Source organism: Balaenoptera ricei, chromosome 3 (genome assembly GCF_028023285.1).
Source record: "Balaenoptera ricei isolate mBalRic1 chromosome 3, mBalRic1.hap2, whole genome shotgun sequence".
NCBI classification, from domain to species: Eukaryota; Metazoa; Chordata; class Mammalia; order Artiodactyla; family Balaenopteridae; genus Balaenoptera; species Balaenoptera ricei.
This window is the reverse complement of record NC_082641.1, coordinates 119,398,433-119,417,219: the sequence shown is the minus strand read 5'-3', so window position 1 is coordinate 119,417,219 and position 18,787 is coordinate 119,398,433. Positions and strand designations below refer to the sequence as shown.

Below are 18,787 nucleotides of genomic sequence, written 5' to 3'. Positions count from 1 at the left end.
ATCAAATAATCCGATTCTCAGCTGGAAAATTAAGGCTAAGAAAAGCCTGACTATAGAGCATTAACACGAGCCAGGCACAAGCCTTTACAATAGGATTTAATTTCATTTCTCCACAACCCTGGGAGGAGAGGTGTTATTATCCCCATTTCACAGACAAGGCCATGAGACTTGGAGAGGCTGAGGGTCTTGCCCAAGATCAAGCAGAGAGAGGAGGCAGAGCCAGGAATTGGAACTAGGCTTGTCCAACACCAAAACCCATGCCCTCGACCTTGACACTAGACTGCCAGCCAAGGAAAGGAAAGGAAAAGCCCCCATAGGTGAGCTTTTGCCAGTAGCAGACTTGCCTGAGATCCCCGCAAGAAACACTGTTGAAAAGAACATTTCCAAAGCCACTGAGGCCTTCACATCTCTGCTCTTCCAAGCACATAGTGAGAGGGACTTGGAACTGACCTGATGCAGAGTAGGCGTCTGCAGACTCCTGTCCTTTCCCAGCAAGCAGCCCTTCAGGTACAGAAGTCATCTTTCCAGACCCACCAATCGTGAGTAAATCTTCCTCTGTCACAGCAGTGAATTCAGGCCCTAGAGGACAGTGTGTGAACCGGGTCTATGAAATTGACACTGACAGCAGCAAACCTTCCAGGAGAGGAAGGAGTGAAAAAAATAGCAAATATTTTCCCAAGGCTCAGCCTTATGATTTCCCTGGAAATTTCCAAGCAGTCTATTCAGCTTCTCAGTAACGTGGGGCTTTCTTGGATACTAAAGGGAAAAATTCCTTTCTGTGCCTGTCCTTTTGCCCTTTTTCTGGAGCTCAGTACACATGTTCACTGTCCACAGAAATGGGCCAATCATACTCCCAACTAGGGATAATGAAAACCATCCACACTTGGAATGCAATGAGGCATCATTATTCCATTATCCTGTTTTACAGATGAGGAAAATGAGGCCCTCATAGTGCTTCAGGAGCTCCAGGAATGCTTCAGGAGCTTCAGGAATGCTTCTGGAGCAGGGTCTCTAGGTCTCTGATCATCTCACTCCGAGGCAGAGTAAACTCTTTACAAGGTCTGTGATTTGCAAGCTGTTGGGTTCCCCAAGTCAATGAAAGAGGCTGGGGGACACCAAGCAGGTAGGGTCTCCAACCTGACCAGCCGGGTACATGGCACAAAGCAATACTTGATGAATACTTACTGAATGGAAGAATAAATGAATAAATGGGTAAATAAACGCTACAGGAGTCCCTTTTCTCTATATTGGAGCTCCAGGTAAGACTTCCTTAGAAAAGAGAAAAAAAAATGTTCCATTATGTGAAGACAAAGTCTGAAAACCACAGCACTGGAGTAGAAAAGAGAAAAAAAATGTTCCATTATGTGAAGACAAAGTCTGAAAACCACAGCACTGGAGTAGACAGTGCTGACCCCCAATTACTAGTGGATTTTCAGTGCAGAGCTGATGTTGGCAGGTGGAGAGAAGAGATGGGGAGAGGAGGTGACCTAGGGAAACTGGAACCAGGGCTCGCAACTGGATCACTGCCTCACTCTAGTTCAAAAGTCCTAAATCTTGGGCCCCCTGAATGCCAGGCAAGACTTTGTGTACAGGCATTTTTCTAGGCAGAAGATACGGAGTTATCAGATTTTCAAAGGAACATGTGACCTGTAAAAAGATAAGCAGCACCGCTCTCAGTCACTATCTACACCTCCACAGACATGGGCAACTTTAGTCACAAGGAGTCTGAACATTTTATAGCCAAGGAAATGGCAAGACAGAAAGGGCTGACTGGCCCAGAGCCACACGGCAGGCTTGTGACAGCGCTAGCATCTGCATCTGAGATCCAGGATGATGTTCTTTCTAATATATCAAGGGCTCTTAACCTGGGGTTCTTGGTTGGGCTTTAGGATCTAAGAACCTGCTGAACTGCATGCAAAATTGGGAAGATGTGCATTTTTCTATGGGAAGGAGTCAGTGCTTTCATCTGATTCTCAAAGGGGTCTGTGACCTAAATAAGATTAAGGCCCACTGTGATCCTCTATTCCCCGCAGAACCTGGAGAACTCATGGTAGAGCCGTTCCTGTTCTGAGGCAACCGACCTTTGATCAGGGCGGGGGTGTATGTACGTGAGGGTTAGTGCTCTCACCCGAACGTTGCAACCCCTCCAAGTAGGCTGATGCCAGCCCTTTCCCCGATAACCGGCTGAGAGTGAGACGGTGTGTATGCTGACAGAACCGAGTGTGCTGAACAGAAAGGTTACAGAAACTTCTTGACATCAGCCGAGATGTCAGAGCTGAGACCTTGGACGTGCTCAAAACTGTTTCCACCAAGATGGGCTCTGTCCCCCGGGAGACTGAAGGAGCTGGCGAGCCAGCGAGCACTCAGTTAAATGTCGTCTTAATTTGGAAAGCGCAGGGGGACATTTTTTATCAATAGTCAGCCATTCTCCAGCACCAGGAGTGCAATGCAGTGCTCACTCGGAGCCTGGGGGCAGTTCTGAGATTGACAGGAAGCCTCCTTGTCTGTCACCCAACTTCAGCTTGGCAGCTCACTGACCCTACCTGTCCTCCGGCTGAAATGAGTGAGATGGCAACTACCACTCTTGGGACTCTGGAGAGAACCAAATCTCCAACACGAGAAGAGAGGACAGGGGAGAGGAGGGAGGAGTTTTAGCACAGGCTCAGCCTGGCACATAGTGTGTACCTAGAAAATAGGTCAGTGTTTTCCAGTCCCTACTGAGTACCGGGCACAATATAATGGGTCCGGGGTCGGGGGCACGATCAGAAACGCTCATTCAACAAACATTTTATGTTTGCTGAGCAATTACTACAGGTCAGAAGTAGCACTAGGAATGGCAGTCAGGGGAGGGGTATACAGAATCATACATTCAACAGATATTTTAAAGCACCTCCTGTGTTGCTGGGTAGGCCTTGGTGGTGGTGTCCGCTGGAGAAAAGACAATGCATGGAATCACTCATTCACTGAATGAATATTTACTGAACATTTACTAAGTGCCCTGCCCTGTATTAGCACTGAAGATATAATGAACCAAACAGCCTCATTCCCTCCACAGTGTCAGGGCTCCCTGAAAACAGCATCTCCAGATGAGGAAACTGAGGCAGCAGAGCCTTGCGCAAAGGGCTCATTGCTGAGGGCATCAGGGCTCGAACCTGGGGTCATCCTGACCCAGGCTGGCCCTGCTAACAAAGGCCACCTCCCTAGCCTCCCCTCACATTTCCTTTCAGGGCACTGACAATGAGTCATTAATAATGGAATTTTAATGGCAAAAGCACAGCAGTTCCAGGGTCTGCGAGGAAGCCCATCCCCTGGGGCTGTACAGAGACCGTAGGGACTGAACAGCAAGGATTCTTGGCCCCTTGACAGCATTTCTCTCACGACTCTTCCATCCTTCCTGCTCCACAAGGAGAGCTTAAAAATATCCTCCCTCCACATTTGGTACCCTGAATTGGATCAGCACTTAACTTACAACGACGGAGAGGGAGGGAGAGCCCTATCTGGCCATCAACACAGAAGGCCCTGGGTCCCCGGACTATGTGAACTGCCCCTCTGCCCCAGGCATGGCCAGAGGAGCCCATAATCAGAGAACCCCAAGTGACAACAGGAGGGGAAGAGGCTGGCGAGTGGAGCTCCACGGCAAGGCAGGAAGTGACACTTTACACAGAGGGTGCCCCGGGAAGGTTCATCGGCGATCTGCAGGGAGCCGGGCTCTGCGCCCGACTCTGTGAGGGAAGCATTGGGTTAACCAAGTTCTTTACTGCAGGACTTCTTGGAACCTTGAATATGCTGATGTGCATCGTGCATCTATAAAAAGGGGATGTCTAGTGCAGCGTTTCCCAAACTTATTTGACCACAGAAATCTTTTTTTTTTTTTTTTTTTTGCAGAGAGTTTAGTGCACTGCACAGCTTAAAAACCGGAGCTTTAACCAATGTGTGTATTGAGCCCTTACCTGCACGACGGGACCTTGTGCTAAGTGCTGAGGATACTGGAATCCAAAGACAAAGTCCCTGCTTCCAAGGAGCCATCTGTGGGAGAAAGCCACATGAGGGGACCAGTGGGGGTGAGGCCAGTGTGCAGCGCAGCCCCGGAAAGGGAGCAGAGGGCCGGAGAGGCGCTCAAGCTGGAGGAAGCTTAGGGCTCCAGCAGTGAGAGGAAGTTGCTGGGAAAAGTGTGACGAGACCACTAGAGGCTGGGGAGGGGGGTGGGCAGCAGAGAGGGAAATGTGGACAACTCCCCTCCTCAAATCCTCCCCGCTTTGAGCTGGCCATGCTGGGTGGTCTTTCACATTTGGACGGTTCCTAGGGGGTTTGGGCCTCAGTCCCTCCCACGCCCCGTCCTCAACCACATCTCTGCTATTGGACTTGGGCTAACATCCAGAAGCCGGGGAACAGCTACGCACAAATTCAGTAATTGGAGTCATTAGCGTTGACTCAGAAATCATTTTTTGCTATGTCTCTCTCTTGGAGAAGCTTTTAAGACCCTTTAAATTGGTTAATGGAGAGTTTAGAGATGAGGATGGAGCCTCGGCCTTCTGCTTCCCCTGCCCGTCTCCCTGGCTTTCCCCCACATACTCAAGGGCAAGAGTGATGAGATAATCCAGTATCTGTTTTATTAAACTCCCATCCATTTCTGGCACAAACCTTTCACAAAAGAGGATCTCAAAATCTACACTCTCCTGCTCCAACACTCCAAGGGCCCAACTGCCATTTACCCCCCCCAATATCAGCAGGACGATAGTAACGCTTTCACCTAAAATTACCATGAGAACTGTGCAAAAGAGCCCTGGGCCAGGAGTCAGGAGGCTGGGGTCCTTGTCCTGGCCTGGTGACTCATAAAGCCATGTAACCATGGGCATCACTCTGCCTCCTCAGGCCTAAGTGAGCACCAACGTCCTTTCCATAGTGAAATGCCCTATGTCAGCCCTGGAGGGTAGGAGGGCAGACACCGCTGCCCTTGGTCTACAATTGAGGAAACGACACAGCAAGTCAGGCCACTGCTTCAAGGTGATGTGGCCAGAACCTGGGTCTTTACACACTTTCTTCTTCTTTACTGTGCTGGGCAGGTACTTAAGGTTCTTTCGGAAGGCGGGTGAATATCTGGCCTCTTCTCTGGGATTCAAGTTGTGGTATCTCTCTGAGAACTCGCAGGCTTCATCTTTAGGGCTGAGTGAAGTGTGAAGGTCTGAAAAAGTCAAGCAGTTACATCAGGCATTTAGACACTATGCTCCTTCCTTCCAAATCAAAGGTGAAATGGAGACAGTCAGGAATCCATTGGGGATGAACAAAAGCGGACGTCATTCAGTGTTTCCTGAGTTTTAGGCATTCATGAAACCACCCCATGACTTTTGCCACCTCTCGATCTGTGCTCCCCTTTACGCAATGTCACAAGGTTTTTTCTCTAGTTGATTCATTATTTTTAATATCTGTGACATTATGATATGCTAATCGCATTTTTATAATATATATTAATATACAAACACTAAAAGTAAAAAATATTACTTTGAACACTACCTAAAATCCCCTTGTGAAGCACTGGAGGCACACACACATCAGACGCTGGCAAAAAATGATGTGGTCCAAGCCTGAGGAAATTGAAGACTGGCAAAGGGGAAGGGAAGGGATTTGCTCAAAGGCAAAGGCTAAGGCGAGGACCAGGGTCTCTGGACCCTTCAGTAAAGTTTTTCACAGGTCACTGAACGAATCTTTTTTATGCACAGAACAGAAATGACTGTGAATGGGGAATTCCCTGGCAGTCCAGTGGTTAGGACTCGGCGCTTTCACTACTGAGGCCGCGGGTTCAATCCCTGGTTGGGGAACTAAGATCCTCACAAGCCGTGTGGCATGGCCAAAAAATGAATGTGTCCACTGCCCATTTGTGAGGCTACCAACTAGGGGAAATGGTCAAAGTCATTTATTAGCCATGCACTTGAAATTGCTTGGGAACCTGAGCCCCCATGGAATTTCTACCCTGTAAAGGGATACTGACACCCTGCTTTTGTTGCCATTCCATCTCCTCCCTGCCCGCCCCTCCCCCCAGCACCAGTGAGAGGTACCAGTGACTGCATTTTATCTCACCTTAGCCAAAACCCAGTCTGACGAGATTCCTTTCCAAGGGGTAGGGGTGTGGGAGAACAGCCCTGCTGGGGGCTCCGGGGCTGGCTCTGAGACGAGTGCTTCTATAGAGCAGGCCAAGGTTCCCTGTGCTCGAGGCATGTGGCAGGCGTGAGGCTCCTGCCAGTAAGGTGTTCAGGCTGCAGAGGGAGGGGCTGGAAAACGACTTCAGTCCTCTCACTGCCAGGTCGCCGGGCCCTGGGGCTGCGAGGAGAGGCGAGAGCAACTCTTACTCAGGCTGTGTTCTTAGACTCCTACTTTGGAGCAAGGGCTTCTTAAAGGACTTGGTTCCCCTGGCACTACTAACCCAGGTCAGCCTGAGTGAGTCAGGAGTGAGCAGGGCTCCCAGAGCCCTAGACGGTAAGTCAGGGCACGGAGGCAGCCTTGGGATAGTGTCTCTCCTGACAAGTCATTGGAGTGACTACCATTTATTCAACACCTACCGTGCGCCAGGCTGTGCTAAGCCCTTTGCTGTCATCTCATTTAATCTTTTTTTTTAAAAATTTGTTTATTTATTTATTTTTGGCTGCATTGGGTCTTCATTGCTGCACGCGGGCTTTCTCTAGTTGTGGCGAGTGGGGGCTACTCTTTGTTGTGGTGTGCAGGCTTCTCATTGCGGTGGCTTCTCTTGTTGTGGAGCACAGGCTCTAGGCACGTGGGCTCAGTAGTTGTGGCTCGTGGGCTCTATAGCGCAGGCTCAGTAGTTGTGGCACACGGGCTTAGCTGCTCCGCGGCATGTGGGATCTTCTCGGACCAGGGCTCAAACCCGTGTCCCCTGCACTGGCAGGCAGATTCTTAACCACTGCGCCACCAGGGAAGTCCCATCTCATTTAATCTTTACAACCTAATGAGTTTTCAGAGGTGAAGAAACAGAGGTGCAAAGACATACAGGCCAAGTTCAGGAATACAGCAGGGGTTAAAACTCAGGTTTGATTTGTCTGAGTCAGAAAGCTGTGCTCGTTCCCACCAATGGAGCAGAAGTAACAAAGAGACCAAAGGCTACTGCCACTCCCTTCTCTGTCACAGGGTACTGAGCTCGGGGAGGCACCTGCTGGCTTTGACTCTCATCTGTACCTGCTGCCTCCATGGAAAAGAGGGTCCGCAGCCTCTCCTGGGCGGGCGCATTCCCCAGAGCTGCTGACTGCTGGTAGCATCTCACAGCCTCTCCCAGATTCCTCTGCACACCAAGGCCCTTCTCATAGCAAATTCCCAAGTGGTACCTGCTCTGTGAGTCCTAAAGGAGAAGACGGACAGACACACAGATGCCCACGCATGCAGGACTGAAGAACTGAAACGCTGGGGCAGGAGGAAGGTGCAGCAGTCAGCAGGCTGGTGCTTCACCCCTGCAGGGTCAGGCCCAGCCGCAACCCTCCCTGGACCAAGGGATCTCAACTGTGAAGAGCCAGAGGCCCAGAACAGAGGACACGGGGATCCCTCCACCCAGGGAGCTTCCGGCCAGAGCAGCGTGGAGGCTTCTCGTGCTGAGGATGGTGCAGAAAGTGTGCAGAAGTGAAGGCTGCGGGAAGCACTTGGCCCTGCTCTGGGAGCCCAGGTAGTCAGGCTCCTATGTTATCCTGAAAGAGCCAGGAGCAAGGGTGGAGACTGGGCTTCCAAGGCCCTGAATGCCTTCCTGATCTCTACCCAGAGGGCTACAAAGCATACATTACAGAGAACATGTTTCTCCTCCTTTGAAAGGTTAAAAGGCTAATCCCTTTGTCCCTGGCTCTGGATCCTCTCTCCCCTCTCACTGAGAATTAGGCTCCTGAGAGAGGCAGTATCAGGTAGGGAGTAGGAGCCCAATCTCTACAGCCAGACGCCTGGGTTCCAATCTTGGCTCCACCACTTACCAGCTGTGTAACCTCAGGCATCATATTCTGTGTCTCTGTGCCTCAGTTTCCTCATCTGTAAAGTAGGCATAATAATAGCACCTACCATATTACCCTGTCGTGAGGATTAAATGTGTCAATATGTGGAAAGTGCTTAGATTAGTGTTATTATTTCCACACCTTTAGTTGCCCACATCATTCATCTCTCTCTCTCTCTCTGTAATGAATATTTTCATTATATTCAATCTCCCAACCATGGTTCTATTTCTCTTCTACCCTCTAAAGAGTTTCTGTAACATGTAGGTCAAAGTCTATGTAATAAATATGGTGGACTCATGGCTACAGGCCAGCTTAGGACACAGTCAGGCCAAAACACACATGCTGTTACGTATGTGTTACACAACATCCCTTTGTGCACTTCTCCTGGCGCGCTGGGTGACTAATGCCAGCCAGGGTGCCCCCAGCCTTGTCCCACACATGGTCACACAACCCACTGAGCCCAAGGAAGACTCTGGGGCTCTTTCATAGAAAGACAGGCACAGAGGCAGGTACTGTTTGATGACATTGGTCCCCTTTTGACGGCTACTGCAGATACTTTGGACAACACAGAGTGAAAAAGGAGAAGTATTCTGATGCCCAAGAGTTCAATGACGCTATCACTGTGTTGGCCAGGAAGTAAAGAGAAGCAGCAGCCCCTAAGCAGGGAAATTCTAGTACGTGGCCACTGTTGGCTTTAACCCAGGGCTCCTGGTCCTTCAAGATACAACTCAAAAAATATACTGGTCAAAGACACTTGAGGATACAGCAAACCCACAGATGCCTTTTCAGTAATTCACAGTGACATAAAGCTCTGAGATTTCCTGCATTAAAGATACCTGTTTAACAAAGTATTTCCCAAACCCATCTGACCATTTTTCCCTCGTATTATTTATAAACGTTCCATGGAACTAATGCTCTGTGGAACAAACTCCATGCTGCCTGGATGCCAACCCCTAGTTGACAGACAACCAGACATCCTCTACCCCCCAAACTGCTCAATGTCTTCACCTCATGTGCCTTCTGACTTCCCTGGACTAAGCCACTTGTGATGATGCACCTTCCACGTGTACACTTTACAAAGCACTTTCACACTTACTATCTCAGTTAGATTTTGATCCTCACGACAACCCTGTGAAGTGGTAGACAGGTCAGGCAGGCATTATTATCCCAATCTTAGAGACGAGGAAAACAAGAAGTGACCAGCCCGGTAGTATGCTAGTAAATGTTTAACAACCAGCTCTCCAGGGGAAAAAGCCCTGTTTTGTAGCATTTGGCAATTCTGTGGTACTAATGCTCTCCCCGTAGCTGATTTCAAGCTAACAACAATTCTCGCAGGCTGGTACAAGCCAGTGCCAGCACACTGCTGGACGTGTCCAAGGGGCACACAGTAAGTCAGCAAGAGTTAAGGCTTGAAGCCAGCCCGATGCTCTTATCAACCGTCTCCTAGGCACGGTACCAGTTCCAAAATCCCTTCCTTTATCAGACTTGATCCCCATCATGCCTGGATATGGACACCTCATACCCCATTGTTGGCTGCAAGCCAAAGATATTTCACGGCTCTCTGCTCGTCCAGGTATGCCTCCTTGGTGAAGAGCACCCCGAGGAAAGCCTGGGCCTGTGGTCAAGGAGGAAGGAAAAAGGTATCTTGGTCACTGCCAGGCCCCACATGCCCCAAGTGCCCAGGAGTGACCCCACCAATGGCACTCACCTCTCTCAAGCCTGAGTCTGCAGCCTGCTTCAGCATGGACACTGCCCTCTGCTGCTCAGGGTCCCACGAGGAGGCTGGATCTTGCAGCAGGCACCTGGCATAGCGGTACTGAGCCAGGCTGTGGCCCTGGCTGGCAGCCAGCTGGTAATAAGAAGCTGCCTGGGGCAAAGGGAAAAACATCCAGTCAACTGATAACTCTGTAAGCTGCCTTTTTTTGGAGTGAAGTTTTTAAAAATTATTTTAATTAAATAACACATAATCATTATAGATTAGTCAGAAAATACAGATAAGCCAAAAATAGAAACAAAATTCCAAGAAATCCTGCCTCCTAAAGATCACTCTCTGTTAACATTTTAGTGTAAAATCTTGCAAATTTCTTCCCCCCTGTACTGTATGTATTAACATATATACACAAATATGTTAATATACAGTCACACACATATATAAATGTGTGTGCGTGTGTGTATCTGTGTGTGTAGGAAGAAAGGGAGAGAGAACTACACTCACTATTTTTTGTAACCTATTTTTTTTCATTTAACAATACACCATGAATATCTTCCCCTGCAAATAAATATAGATCTAGCATATCATTTTTAAGGCCCACATAGATGTTATTAACCAATTCTCTGTTGAAGGAACTTCAAGTTTCTTCCCTTTTTTTGGCCATTGTATCTAATTCTAAGAAACTGTTATATATAAATTCTTATATATAACATCTATGCATACTTATCCTACTTTTTAGAATTAATTGATCCATTCATCAAGGTAATGTTCTAGGTCGTGAGGATACAGCTGCAAAGAAGAAAGACAAGGTCCCTGGCCTTCCTGTGTTTTGAGTCTAAATTCCTAGAAGCTGGAGACTTCTTTCTTAGTTTTCCCTCCGGGCTGGAAGAGAGAAGCTGGACTTTCCCAAGCCCTGCCCACTGCTCATTTCTGGAGGTCACTCTGGGCGGTGCGGCACAGGCCACGGGCCTGGGGGCAGGGAGGAGGTGTAGTACCTTGCCGAGGTCCCTGGGGGTGCCTCTGCCGTGCTCGTGACACAAGCCCACATTGTACTGCGCTTTGCTGTAGCCACGGTCTGCTGCTTTCTGGAAGCAAGAGAAGGCTGCCATGTAGTCTCCATCCCTCGTGTTCTCTGTCCCTGTAAGAAAGCACTAGGCGTAAACATAGCTTCCTCTGTGAACTTCCCCACATCCTTAGTCAGATACCCACACGCTCCTTCCTTTCTTTTTTGTGCTAGACACTTCGCATGCACTTCCATCCTCTGAATATTTCACTGGCTTGCCATAGGTATCAGCGGGTTCTGCCCTCCTGTACACCATCCTCCTCTTGGTAACAACATCCTAATTTCCATTTGGGAACAGCCCTCCCCCCAGTGCTGTCAATCAATGTGCCTGCCCTCTTCCCAACCAATGAGACCCTCTCTCAGGAATCTGAATCTTGGTCTGGCTGCAACAGGAGAGAAAACAGCTTCTGCAGGTTTATTTTGATGGCAGCACTCTGAAGACACTGTTTCTCAGTTACTGCCGCATGCATCCCTGGAGCCTCTCTGATTCCTGTCCTTTCTGAGGCTGGGCAGGTCAACAGATCCCAATAAATTCCTTTTGTGCTTAGGTTAGCCAAAGTGGTTTTAGGCTGCTTGTAACCAACATAACGTAACTGATACAGCTGACACTGTCAATCTTGCTTTATGAGGAAACTGTGAGAGAATATAAGAAAGAGAGCCCAGCTCCAAAGCCCATGTTCTCTTTATCATCCAAACGAACAGGAAAACAGGGAAGGGGCTGAGCACAGCCTACTCTCAACTCTAAGCTTTTGCTCAAGCTGTTTCTCCTGCCTGGGATACCTTTTTCTAACTCTTATCATCAGGCCTTCCCAACCTGTTTCTGCTCTAGAATCTTCAGACCACACTCAGGCTTTAAACACTCCTTCGGCACTTACTTCATACACAAGCCTTTTTCTAGGAACTAAACTGTTTCAAGAGTACAAGCCCTGTCTCCTCAATTAGACTGTAAAATCCTGGAGGCAGAAGCAGAAAAAGAACGTAGAAGAAATAACTTTGCATAGGGTGAAAGCTCTATACAAATGCAAAATATGATTATGGCTTATGCTCCCTTTGTGTTCTGCCACAGTGCTTAGCACTTGCTGAATAAATGAATATGCATATGAAGGAAGGAATGGGCAAGAAAATTCTCAGAAGACTGTCTGCCCATGAAAAATCACAAAAAGCTAATGAGGCAGAAACCGGGTTCCATTCGGCCAGCAGTGAATGAGTCACCTCCTGGCTGCCTGAAAACTCACTGTCGAGGGTTCACAGAGCCCTCTGTCCTTGAGGAGAAGGCTCAAGAGGGCACAGGATCCCACCCTGTCCCCATCCCCCACACTGGATCTTCTGCCTCTAACCTAGACCAAGTCACCATCATGTTTCGCTTAGCCATCAGTAACAGCTCCAATCTAGTCTCCTGTTTCCCCTCTGGCATTCCTACGACCCGCGTCTGTCTACACAGCAGGCAGGCAGAGAGATCTTTGGAAAAGTAAATCAGATCACATGACTACCCCCACTTCCTGCTCCAGCGTAAAACACTCCAATGGCTTCCTGTCTCACTTAGAAGAACCATACGCCACCATGGCTCAGCAGGCCTGATCTGATCTGGCCCCTGCCTGCTTCTCTGACTTCATCTCTTTCTACTCTCCTGGTGATCGCTAAACTACAACCACGCTCACCCTTTTCTTTGTTCCTTTAACAAACAAAACTCAATCCTGCCTCAGGACCTTTGCACTTGCTGTTCCCTTTACTTGGAAAGCTTTCTCCACAAGACTGGCTTGTTTTTGTCAGTCAGGTCAAGGATCTTTCCATCCGCGAGGCCTTCCAAATCAAAGCTGCTCCTTGCCCAAGTCACTAATGCATCCCCCTGTTTAATTTTCTCCATAACATTTATCACTATCTGAAATTCTCTTTTTTATTTGTTTACCAATTTGTTGTTTTTCTCTCCCTCAACTCACATGGCAGCTCCATGAGAGTAAGGACTTTGTCTTGTGAATCACTGTATCCCCAACACCTAAACTAAGGCCTAACAAAAGGTGAATGCTTAATACATTTGTACTGAATGAATTCTAGCCTCTCACTCACTTGCCCACTAGAGTCCAGGAGATGCTGCTGGCAGTCTGGGTCTCCACATGAGAAGGCCTGAAAGAAGCCAAGTCACTGCGGAGAATAGGACAAATGGTGGAGCGGAATCTGGAGTCTCCAGATGTGGGTAAGAAAGGGCACTTGAGGGCCTGCTCCAAACCTCAGGAGCCTGTTCTTGCCTAAGTGCGGCAGAAAATTCAAGGTGTCATTCAAGATTTATTTTCTCCTTCTTACACAGTAACCGAATTTTCAGGTAAGCACATGGTCATTCAGCTAAGGACTATATTTCCCAGGCTCCTCTGTGACTAGGTAAGGCCGCGAGCCTTCATTCTGGACAATGATTTGTGCAACTTCTAGGTTGGGGAGGAGTGGTCCTTCAGTTTTCCCACCTTTCCCTTCTAGCTAGCTAGAATTTGGATATGAGGCAAACTGAACCTTGAGATGGGAGCCCATTTTAAGAATGGCAGAACCATTTGACTGAGAATAGGTCCCTGATACCACTGTGCCACCATGCCAGATTTGGTCGACCTACCTGGGAGAAAATAAACTCTCTCTTGTGCACTCCCTGCCCTGACTCTACTTGACCTACCGCATACCCTTTCCATTTTCCCATCCGCCCTCCTTGAGACAGGGTCCACCCAGTTACCCAGGAAGTTGAAAGCGATGGAAACACTGAGCTGGAAGAGCTGCTGAATGGAAGTCATGGCCTCCTCGAGGGAAAGACTTTTTGATTTATCTTGTTCCTGGGGAAGAAATATAAAGACTCATCATGGGGCAGTTCACTGGGATTGCCACCTGTCTAGGGGAATGTTACGGGGATCCAGGTGGCCAAATCTGGACAATACCTGCTTTTCGCCAGCGGGCTGAGGTTGGGCTGGCTTTGTCTTGGACTTGAAGCTACTGCTGGCATGCAGGAAGCCGGCGTCACTGGGATCTGCAAGGGAAAAGGCAAAGGAGGAAGGTGCTAGTTCTCCTTTTCGCTCACTCTCCCAGTCCACAGAGCCCTCCATGCAGCACCACTGCCAGGAACCAGAATCATTCCAAATTGCCCCAGAAAGCAAGGGGGCTCACAGGAATGACAACTCCCCAGTGTGGCATATGCAGCAACAAATGTCCATCTGCCCAACTCCCCACCCCGCCACCGCCTTCTGCTGATTTTAGGAGGTGGGACCATACCTTCCTCAGAGGCACCCTGAAGACCAGCTGCTCTCAAGGAACTGGGTGAAGAGAGGCTCTCGGGCCGAGTGGAGGGTTCTTCCTGGCCCAGCCTGAGTTCCCTGAGGCCAGTGTGCCTGGGAGCCGGACTATCAGGGCTGGGCAGAATGTGTCTCCGCAGTGCTGGAAAGAGCCAGTGAGAGCGGTCACATCAGAAGGGGATAGGTTCAGCCTGCCGGGGCTGACTGAGCCCTCCCTGAGGCTTCGCGGACCAAAGGAAGAATCTGGAAACTCCTGAGACATGTCCTTCACATGCCTCCTCCTCCATTTCCTTGGCTGGCTTCCCTCCGCAGGGGTGGAGAGGGGCCCACATTTATGCTGATCCCCACACCCCAAGCATAAATCGCTCCTTGGCTTGAATTCTTCCAGTCGCAGGGAGGGATCTACTTTATTCACTGTTCTAGCCCCAGCACTTAGCGCTTTGTTTGATGGTTAATACTGATTATGATTATAATCATAATACTAAGGGCAAGAACTTAAACCGCTACTTACTGAGCACATACTACATGCCAGGCACTGTTCTAAGTCCTCGACATGTATTAGCTCATCTGGTCCTTCCAAGAAACCTGTGGGGATGGGTTTTATTATTTCCCCATTCTATAGGTGAAGAAACTGAGGCACAGGGAAGTTAAAAGTGACTCATCCAGGGACACCAAACTAGTATCAGCAGTTCTGGGCTTGAACCCTGACAATGTGACTCCAGAGCCTTAATCACTATGCTGCATTGCCTCTGTACCATGGCACATGATAGCCATTCAATAAAGATTCACTTATTGATGAATGGCTGACCAGAGAATGACCTAACTGGCTGAGGAGTGGGCAGGAAGCCACTCCTAGGATCTAAAATTACCTGGACCCCTGCGGGGCTCCGTCAATGGAAGGGGAGGGGAGGACATGGGAGGACCCTGGAGGGCAGGCGTGGCCCACACGCCGGGTGGACAGACCTTCCTCCCATTCCTCTTCCTCTGACTGCAGATAGGAGAGGCAAGGAGCTGCTGACAGCTCTTTTCCTGAGGTGTGTCCAGAGATGCTTCCTGGCCCAGAGAAACTCCCAGCCCAGCTCTCCTGTCCCCGGGACTGAGAACTCACAGGAGCGCGGGTGCCTCAAGGGAGATGAGAGGAAACGGTCCAGAGGACTGTGCCAAAAGCAGCGCTCCGCTCGCCAAGGTCCTGCTGGCAGGGATGCGTGGAAGTGGATCTGCCTTGCCAGCTGCAGGGCCAGCACGGCCAGGGTGCCCTGAGGAAGACAGCACTTCAGGGGACACAGCTCCCCACCAGTCAACTCCTTCAGTCTCCGCCTACATCTCCAACATCACTTCCTCGAGAAGTCCTTCCTGACTCCTGGCTGTAGCCACTCCCCCACTGCACACTCTCGTAAGCACCCGAACTTCCCCCATGGAGCCCTGATCACACTGGTACTTAAACAGCCATCTCTACAATTATTCATCAAGGTCTGTCTCTCCTGTTAGTCTCTAAGCACCACGAGGGAGGAACCATGTCTGTTTTGCTCACCTATGTATCCCCGGCGCCTAGCAGAGCACTAAGATACAGCACTAATAAATACACGCTGAATAAACGCCTGAGCGAGTGACTGAATAAACAAAGTCTAAGCGGGCAAAAAGATAACGTGGAAAGTCTGGGCTTGGCCACACATGCAGCCAAATGCAGACAGGTCAGAGTTCCCCATCAGGCTCCCTCTTTCTCTAGCCTGGCACAACTCCTCCCCCACCCCCAAGCCACCCCACCACACACATTCACAGCTACAGGCTTGTTGTGGGTGTCTCTTCTCCAACAGGTCTGCAGAAGACCTAAGTTAGCTCCTAGCCCAGTGACTGCTTGGTTTTCCCTGTCCCTTCCTGTGTTATGCACGAGAAAGGACACCCAAATACTTATTTGTTGCAACAGGCACTGTATACAATGGCAAACAAGACAGACCCAGTCTCTGCCCTCATGGAGTTCATATCTTCATTGAGGGAGAAAGACAAAATCCAAGTACACAGAGAAATAATATAATAACTACAAATTATGCTAAAGGCCGCTAAGGAAACAAATCAAGAGTTTACACAGGGCATAAGAGGGACCCCAGACAAGACAGGGAGTAGAGGAAAGCCTCTCTGTAGAAGTGATGTGTGTGCTGAGACCAGAAGGAAGAGAAGGTCCCAGCAATGTCAATAACAGGGACACGTATCCATATCACTGGAGATAAGCTTGTGCTCAGGCCCTTTCACATAGGCAGTAGTGACAGAGCTGAGGGATGGCATCAGGACCCTTGAGATGCAGACCCAGTTTCTAGAAGAACTCACTATAGGATTGCCCTAGGGTTCATATCTTTGACAAAATGGGAAAACATATCCCTCTCCAGGGTGTGTTATGCCCCTAGGCCACAGCTCCCCAGACAGAAGTGTCCCTGGCATGGAGACATTCCAGTCTCAGCTCTGCTGATGACACCAAGTTACAGATGAGACAACTGAGGCTCAGAGAGGTCAAACCACTTGCCCAAAGTACGCAGCATGAAAGTGAGACGGATGAGAAGTGGAGACAAGTGTGACGTGAGTGCCAACTTCCTTTAGAATATCTTATAAGCAGAACCTAAGAGGCAAAGAGTCTGCCTTGTTAGACCTCGTGTTAGCTCGTATTACCGAGCCTCTGCCTTTATAGATCAGATTTAACAAATATTTATTGAGCGACGATCATGGGTCAGGATATGTACTATGTGCTTTTACAAGCCATACTAGGTATAACAACCAAGCTGTAGAGCATAGTAGCTAAGAGCACAAGCTCCAGAGTAAAATCTGGTTCCTCTACTGAATAGCTGTGTGACCTTAAGAGTGTTACCTAAAGTTTCAGAGCCTGAGTTTTCTCATCTATAAAATAGAGATTATATTTCCTCTGCAAGATTTTGTAAGGATTAAGTAAGATGATATACATAGATACAATAATAAATTAAAAGTTAGCTATTTAGTATTATTTAATTGTAAGATTCAGGAAGGCAAGAATCATATCTACCTTGTTCTCTGCTATGTCCCTAGTACTTAGCAAAAAATGCCTGGCTCAAAGAAAGTGTTAAATAAATGTTTACTGAATGAAAGGAGGAATATATACATGGAGAGCAGGGGGAAAGGGAGCAGCAATATCTCCCCAAATATGCTCCAATGCCATGAGTTACTCAAATTTTGAGTGTGGCCACAATGATGCCCTAGCTCTTGTTTCTAGGCTATACTTCCATACAGGATCATTCTCATCCACACTGAAGGTCAAGGACAGGACTGGGGAAGCCTTACCCATGATATGGCATCCCACAATGTGTTCCGGGAGTCACGGGCAGACATCCACTGGAAGGCATCCTTCCATCCATGGGACCTTGGGCCCCTGCGTGTGCCTGGGCCATGGTGGCCAGACCTAGAAGATGTAACAGAGGCTATCAAGTTCTGTCCTAAGTGGGAGTAGAGGGAGGTTAGGGGAGCACATGGGGGATGGAATGGCAGTATTTCACCTGTTGAAACTGGGCACAGGGACCAGCAGGTTGGAGGAGGTAGCCTGAGGTCCATCTGGACTGGTGGACTTGGAGGTCACCCCACGGAGGCCGGGTCCCAGCAGACGGGGAAGAGCTGTGCAGAGCAAGGATCAGTCACTTTGACATGAGTGGGATTGAGGCAACAGTGGCCCCACCAATCTTCCCTCTGACCCTTGACAGAGCCCCACCCCAGGAACCCAGGAAACACTGGCACCTGCTTCTGCAGGTTCTTAAACAAGGATACATACACGTGGGGATCTTTTGCTTAGTACAGATTCCAGCGTGCCACCCCAGAACCAAATAAACTAGGATCATTCAGGGTTGAGCATCAATAGTTTGAAAAAGCTCCTCGGGTGATCTGACGCCCTCCTAGGGCTGACAACCACTGTTCTAAAATGACCAGACATTCATACACAAACTCTCGCTCAATGTTTGTAGCTCTTTGTCTCTAAATCGCGCCTCTTTTCATTGGCCCCGCCTACTGCACTGGCCTCTACTCATCTTTCATGAACTCCGCCCACCATCTCCGGCTACTTGGCTCCTCCCCCTTCCAATAGCTCCTCCCATCTCCTTGGCTCTAAGTTCCACCCTCTTCCTACTAGCCACGCCCACACCTAAAATTCGAACGGCCCCTTGACTCAGGGTGCAGCGCGGCTCCTAACGACCCCGCCTCTCTTCCGCTCTAACACCGCCTACTATTGCTTTGGCTCAGTCCTCCGGCCCGCCCCCTCCTCAGTTACAAGTCTCAGCTGCCGCAAGACCCGCGGCCGAAGGTCCTTACCTCGGCCCAGGAGTCCCGGGAGCCGCCACATGTCGTCGCCAACACCATAGAGCTCGCAGCCGAAAGAGCGCGGCCAAACCCCGGGACGGCGGCTAGAGTGGCCTGTGTGGCGCCCTCGGAGTGGCCGAGTCCCCAAGGAAGCTCACCGCCAGCCAATTAGAAGGGGGCCCAGCCGGAAGGACGGCGCTCAGCGAAAGGAAGTGGGGGGTGTAGGCGTATTGGGGCTAGCGGGGAGGTGAGCTGCGACAAGGGCACGGGGACATGGGCCCGGCCTCCGGTGGAAGAGGTGTCATTTGCTGCCCGCATAAGAAGGTGGGGGGGGGGGGTCGCGCAGAGGAGTGGGGTCGCAGGTGGCGAAGCTGAACCGCCTCAGAAGAAGGACCATTGAGACGCGGGGCGAGAGCGGCCTCGGTGGTGCCAGACGACCTTGCAGACACCGTGGAGACTCGAGGGGGAACAATCT

The 18,787-nt window shown here is 49.6% G+C and overlaps 2 protein-coding genes across 4 annotated transcripts in view; both read right to left on the bottom strand.

The window, feature by feature from the left end:
* The window catches only part of RNF14 (ring finger protein 14), a 41,680-nt gene extending 41,064 nt beyond the window's left edge, over positions 1-616 (bottom strand). For both annotated transcript variants that reach the window (XM_059917353.1, XM_059917357.1), the window contains exon 1: positions 451-616. The gene's annotated coding sequence lies outside the window, so the exon portion shown is untranslated. The remainder of the gene's footprint in view (positions 1-450) is intronic.
* Positions 617-4,588: 3,972 nt separating this feature from the next.
* Positions 4,589-18,450, bottom strand: DELE1 (DAP3 binding cell death enhancer 1). 2 transcript variants are annotated; one of them, XM_059917349.1, is made up of 13 exons: positions 18,325-18,450; positions 17,523-17,637; positions 17,311-17,428; positions 15,119-15,266; positions 13,991-14,152; positions 13,660-13,748; positions 13,461-13,557; positions 10,683-10,825; positions 9,685-9,843; positions 9,499-9,591; positions 7,186-7,345; positions 6,076-6,315; positions 5,095-5,182 (listed from the first exon to the last, which is right to left on the bottom strand). In XM_059917349.1, the coding sequence occupies exons 1-12, from the start codon at positions 18,353-18,355 to the stop codon at positions 6,077-6,079; spliced, it is 1,554 nt and encodes a 517-aa protein (XP_059773332.1). In that variant the 5' UTR covers positions 18,356-18,450; the 3' UTR covers positions 5,095-5,182; position 6,076. The 2 variants fall into 2 exon arrangements, with proteins under 2 accessions (XP_059773331.1, XP_059773332.1); XM_059917348.1 differs by lacking the exon at positions 6,076-6,315 and having other exon boundaries at positions 4,589-5,182.
* Positions 18,451-18,787: the final 337 nt, after the last annotated feature.

Excerpts from the sequence above, each read along its gene's own strand:
- DELE1 (XM_059917348.1), bottom strand. The coding sequence starts at position 18,355 with ATGTGGCGGCTCCCGGGACTCCTGGGCCGAG. Across the intron at positions 10,826-13,460 it reads CATCGCTTTCAACTTCCTGG|GGACAGAGAACACGAGGGAT; the intron begins GTAACTGGGTGG and ends GCTTTCTTACAG. Across the intron at positions 7,346-9,498 it reads GGCTTGCAGCCAACAATGGG|GACTCACAGAGCAGGTACCA; the intron begins GTATGAGGTGTC and ends CTTCTCCTTTAG.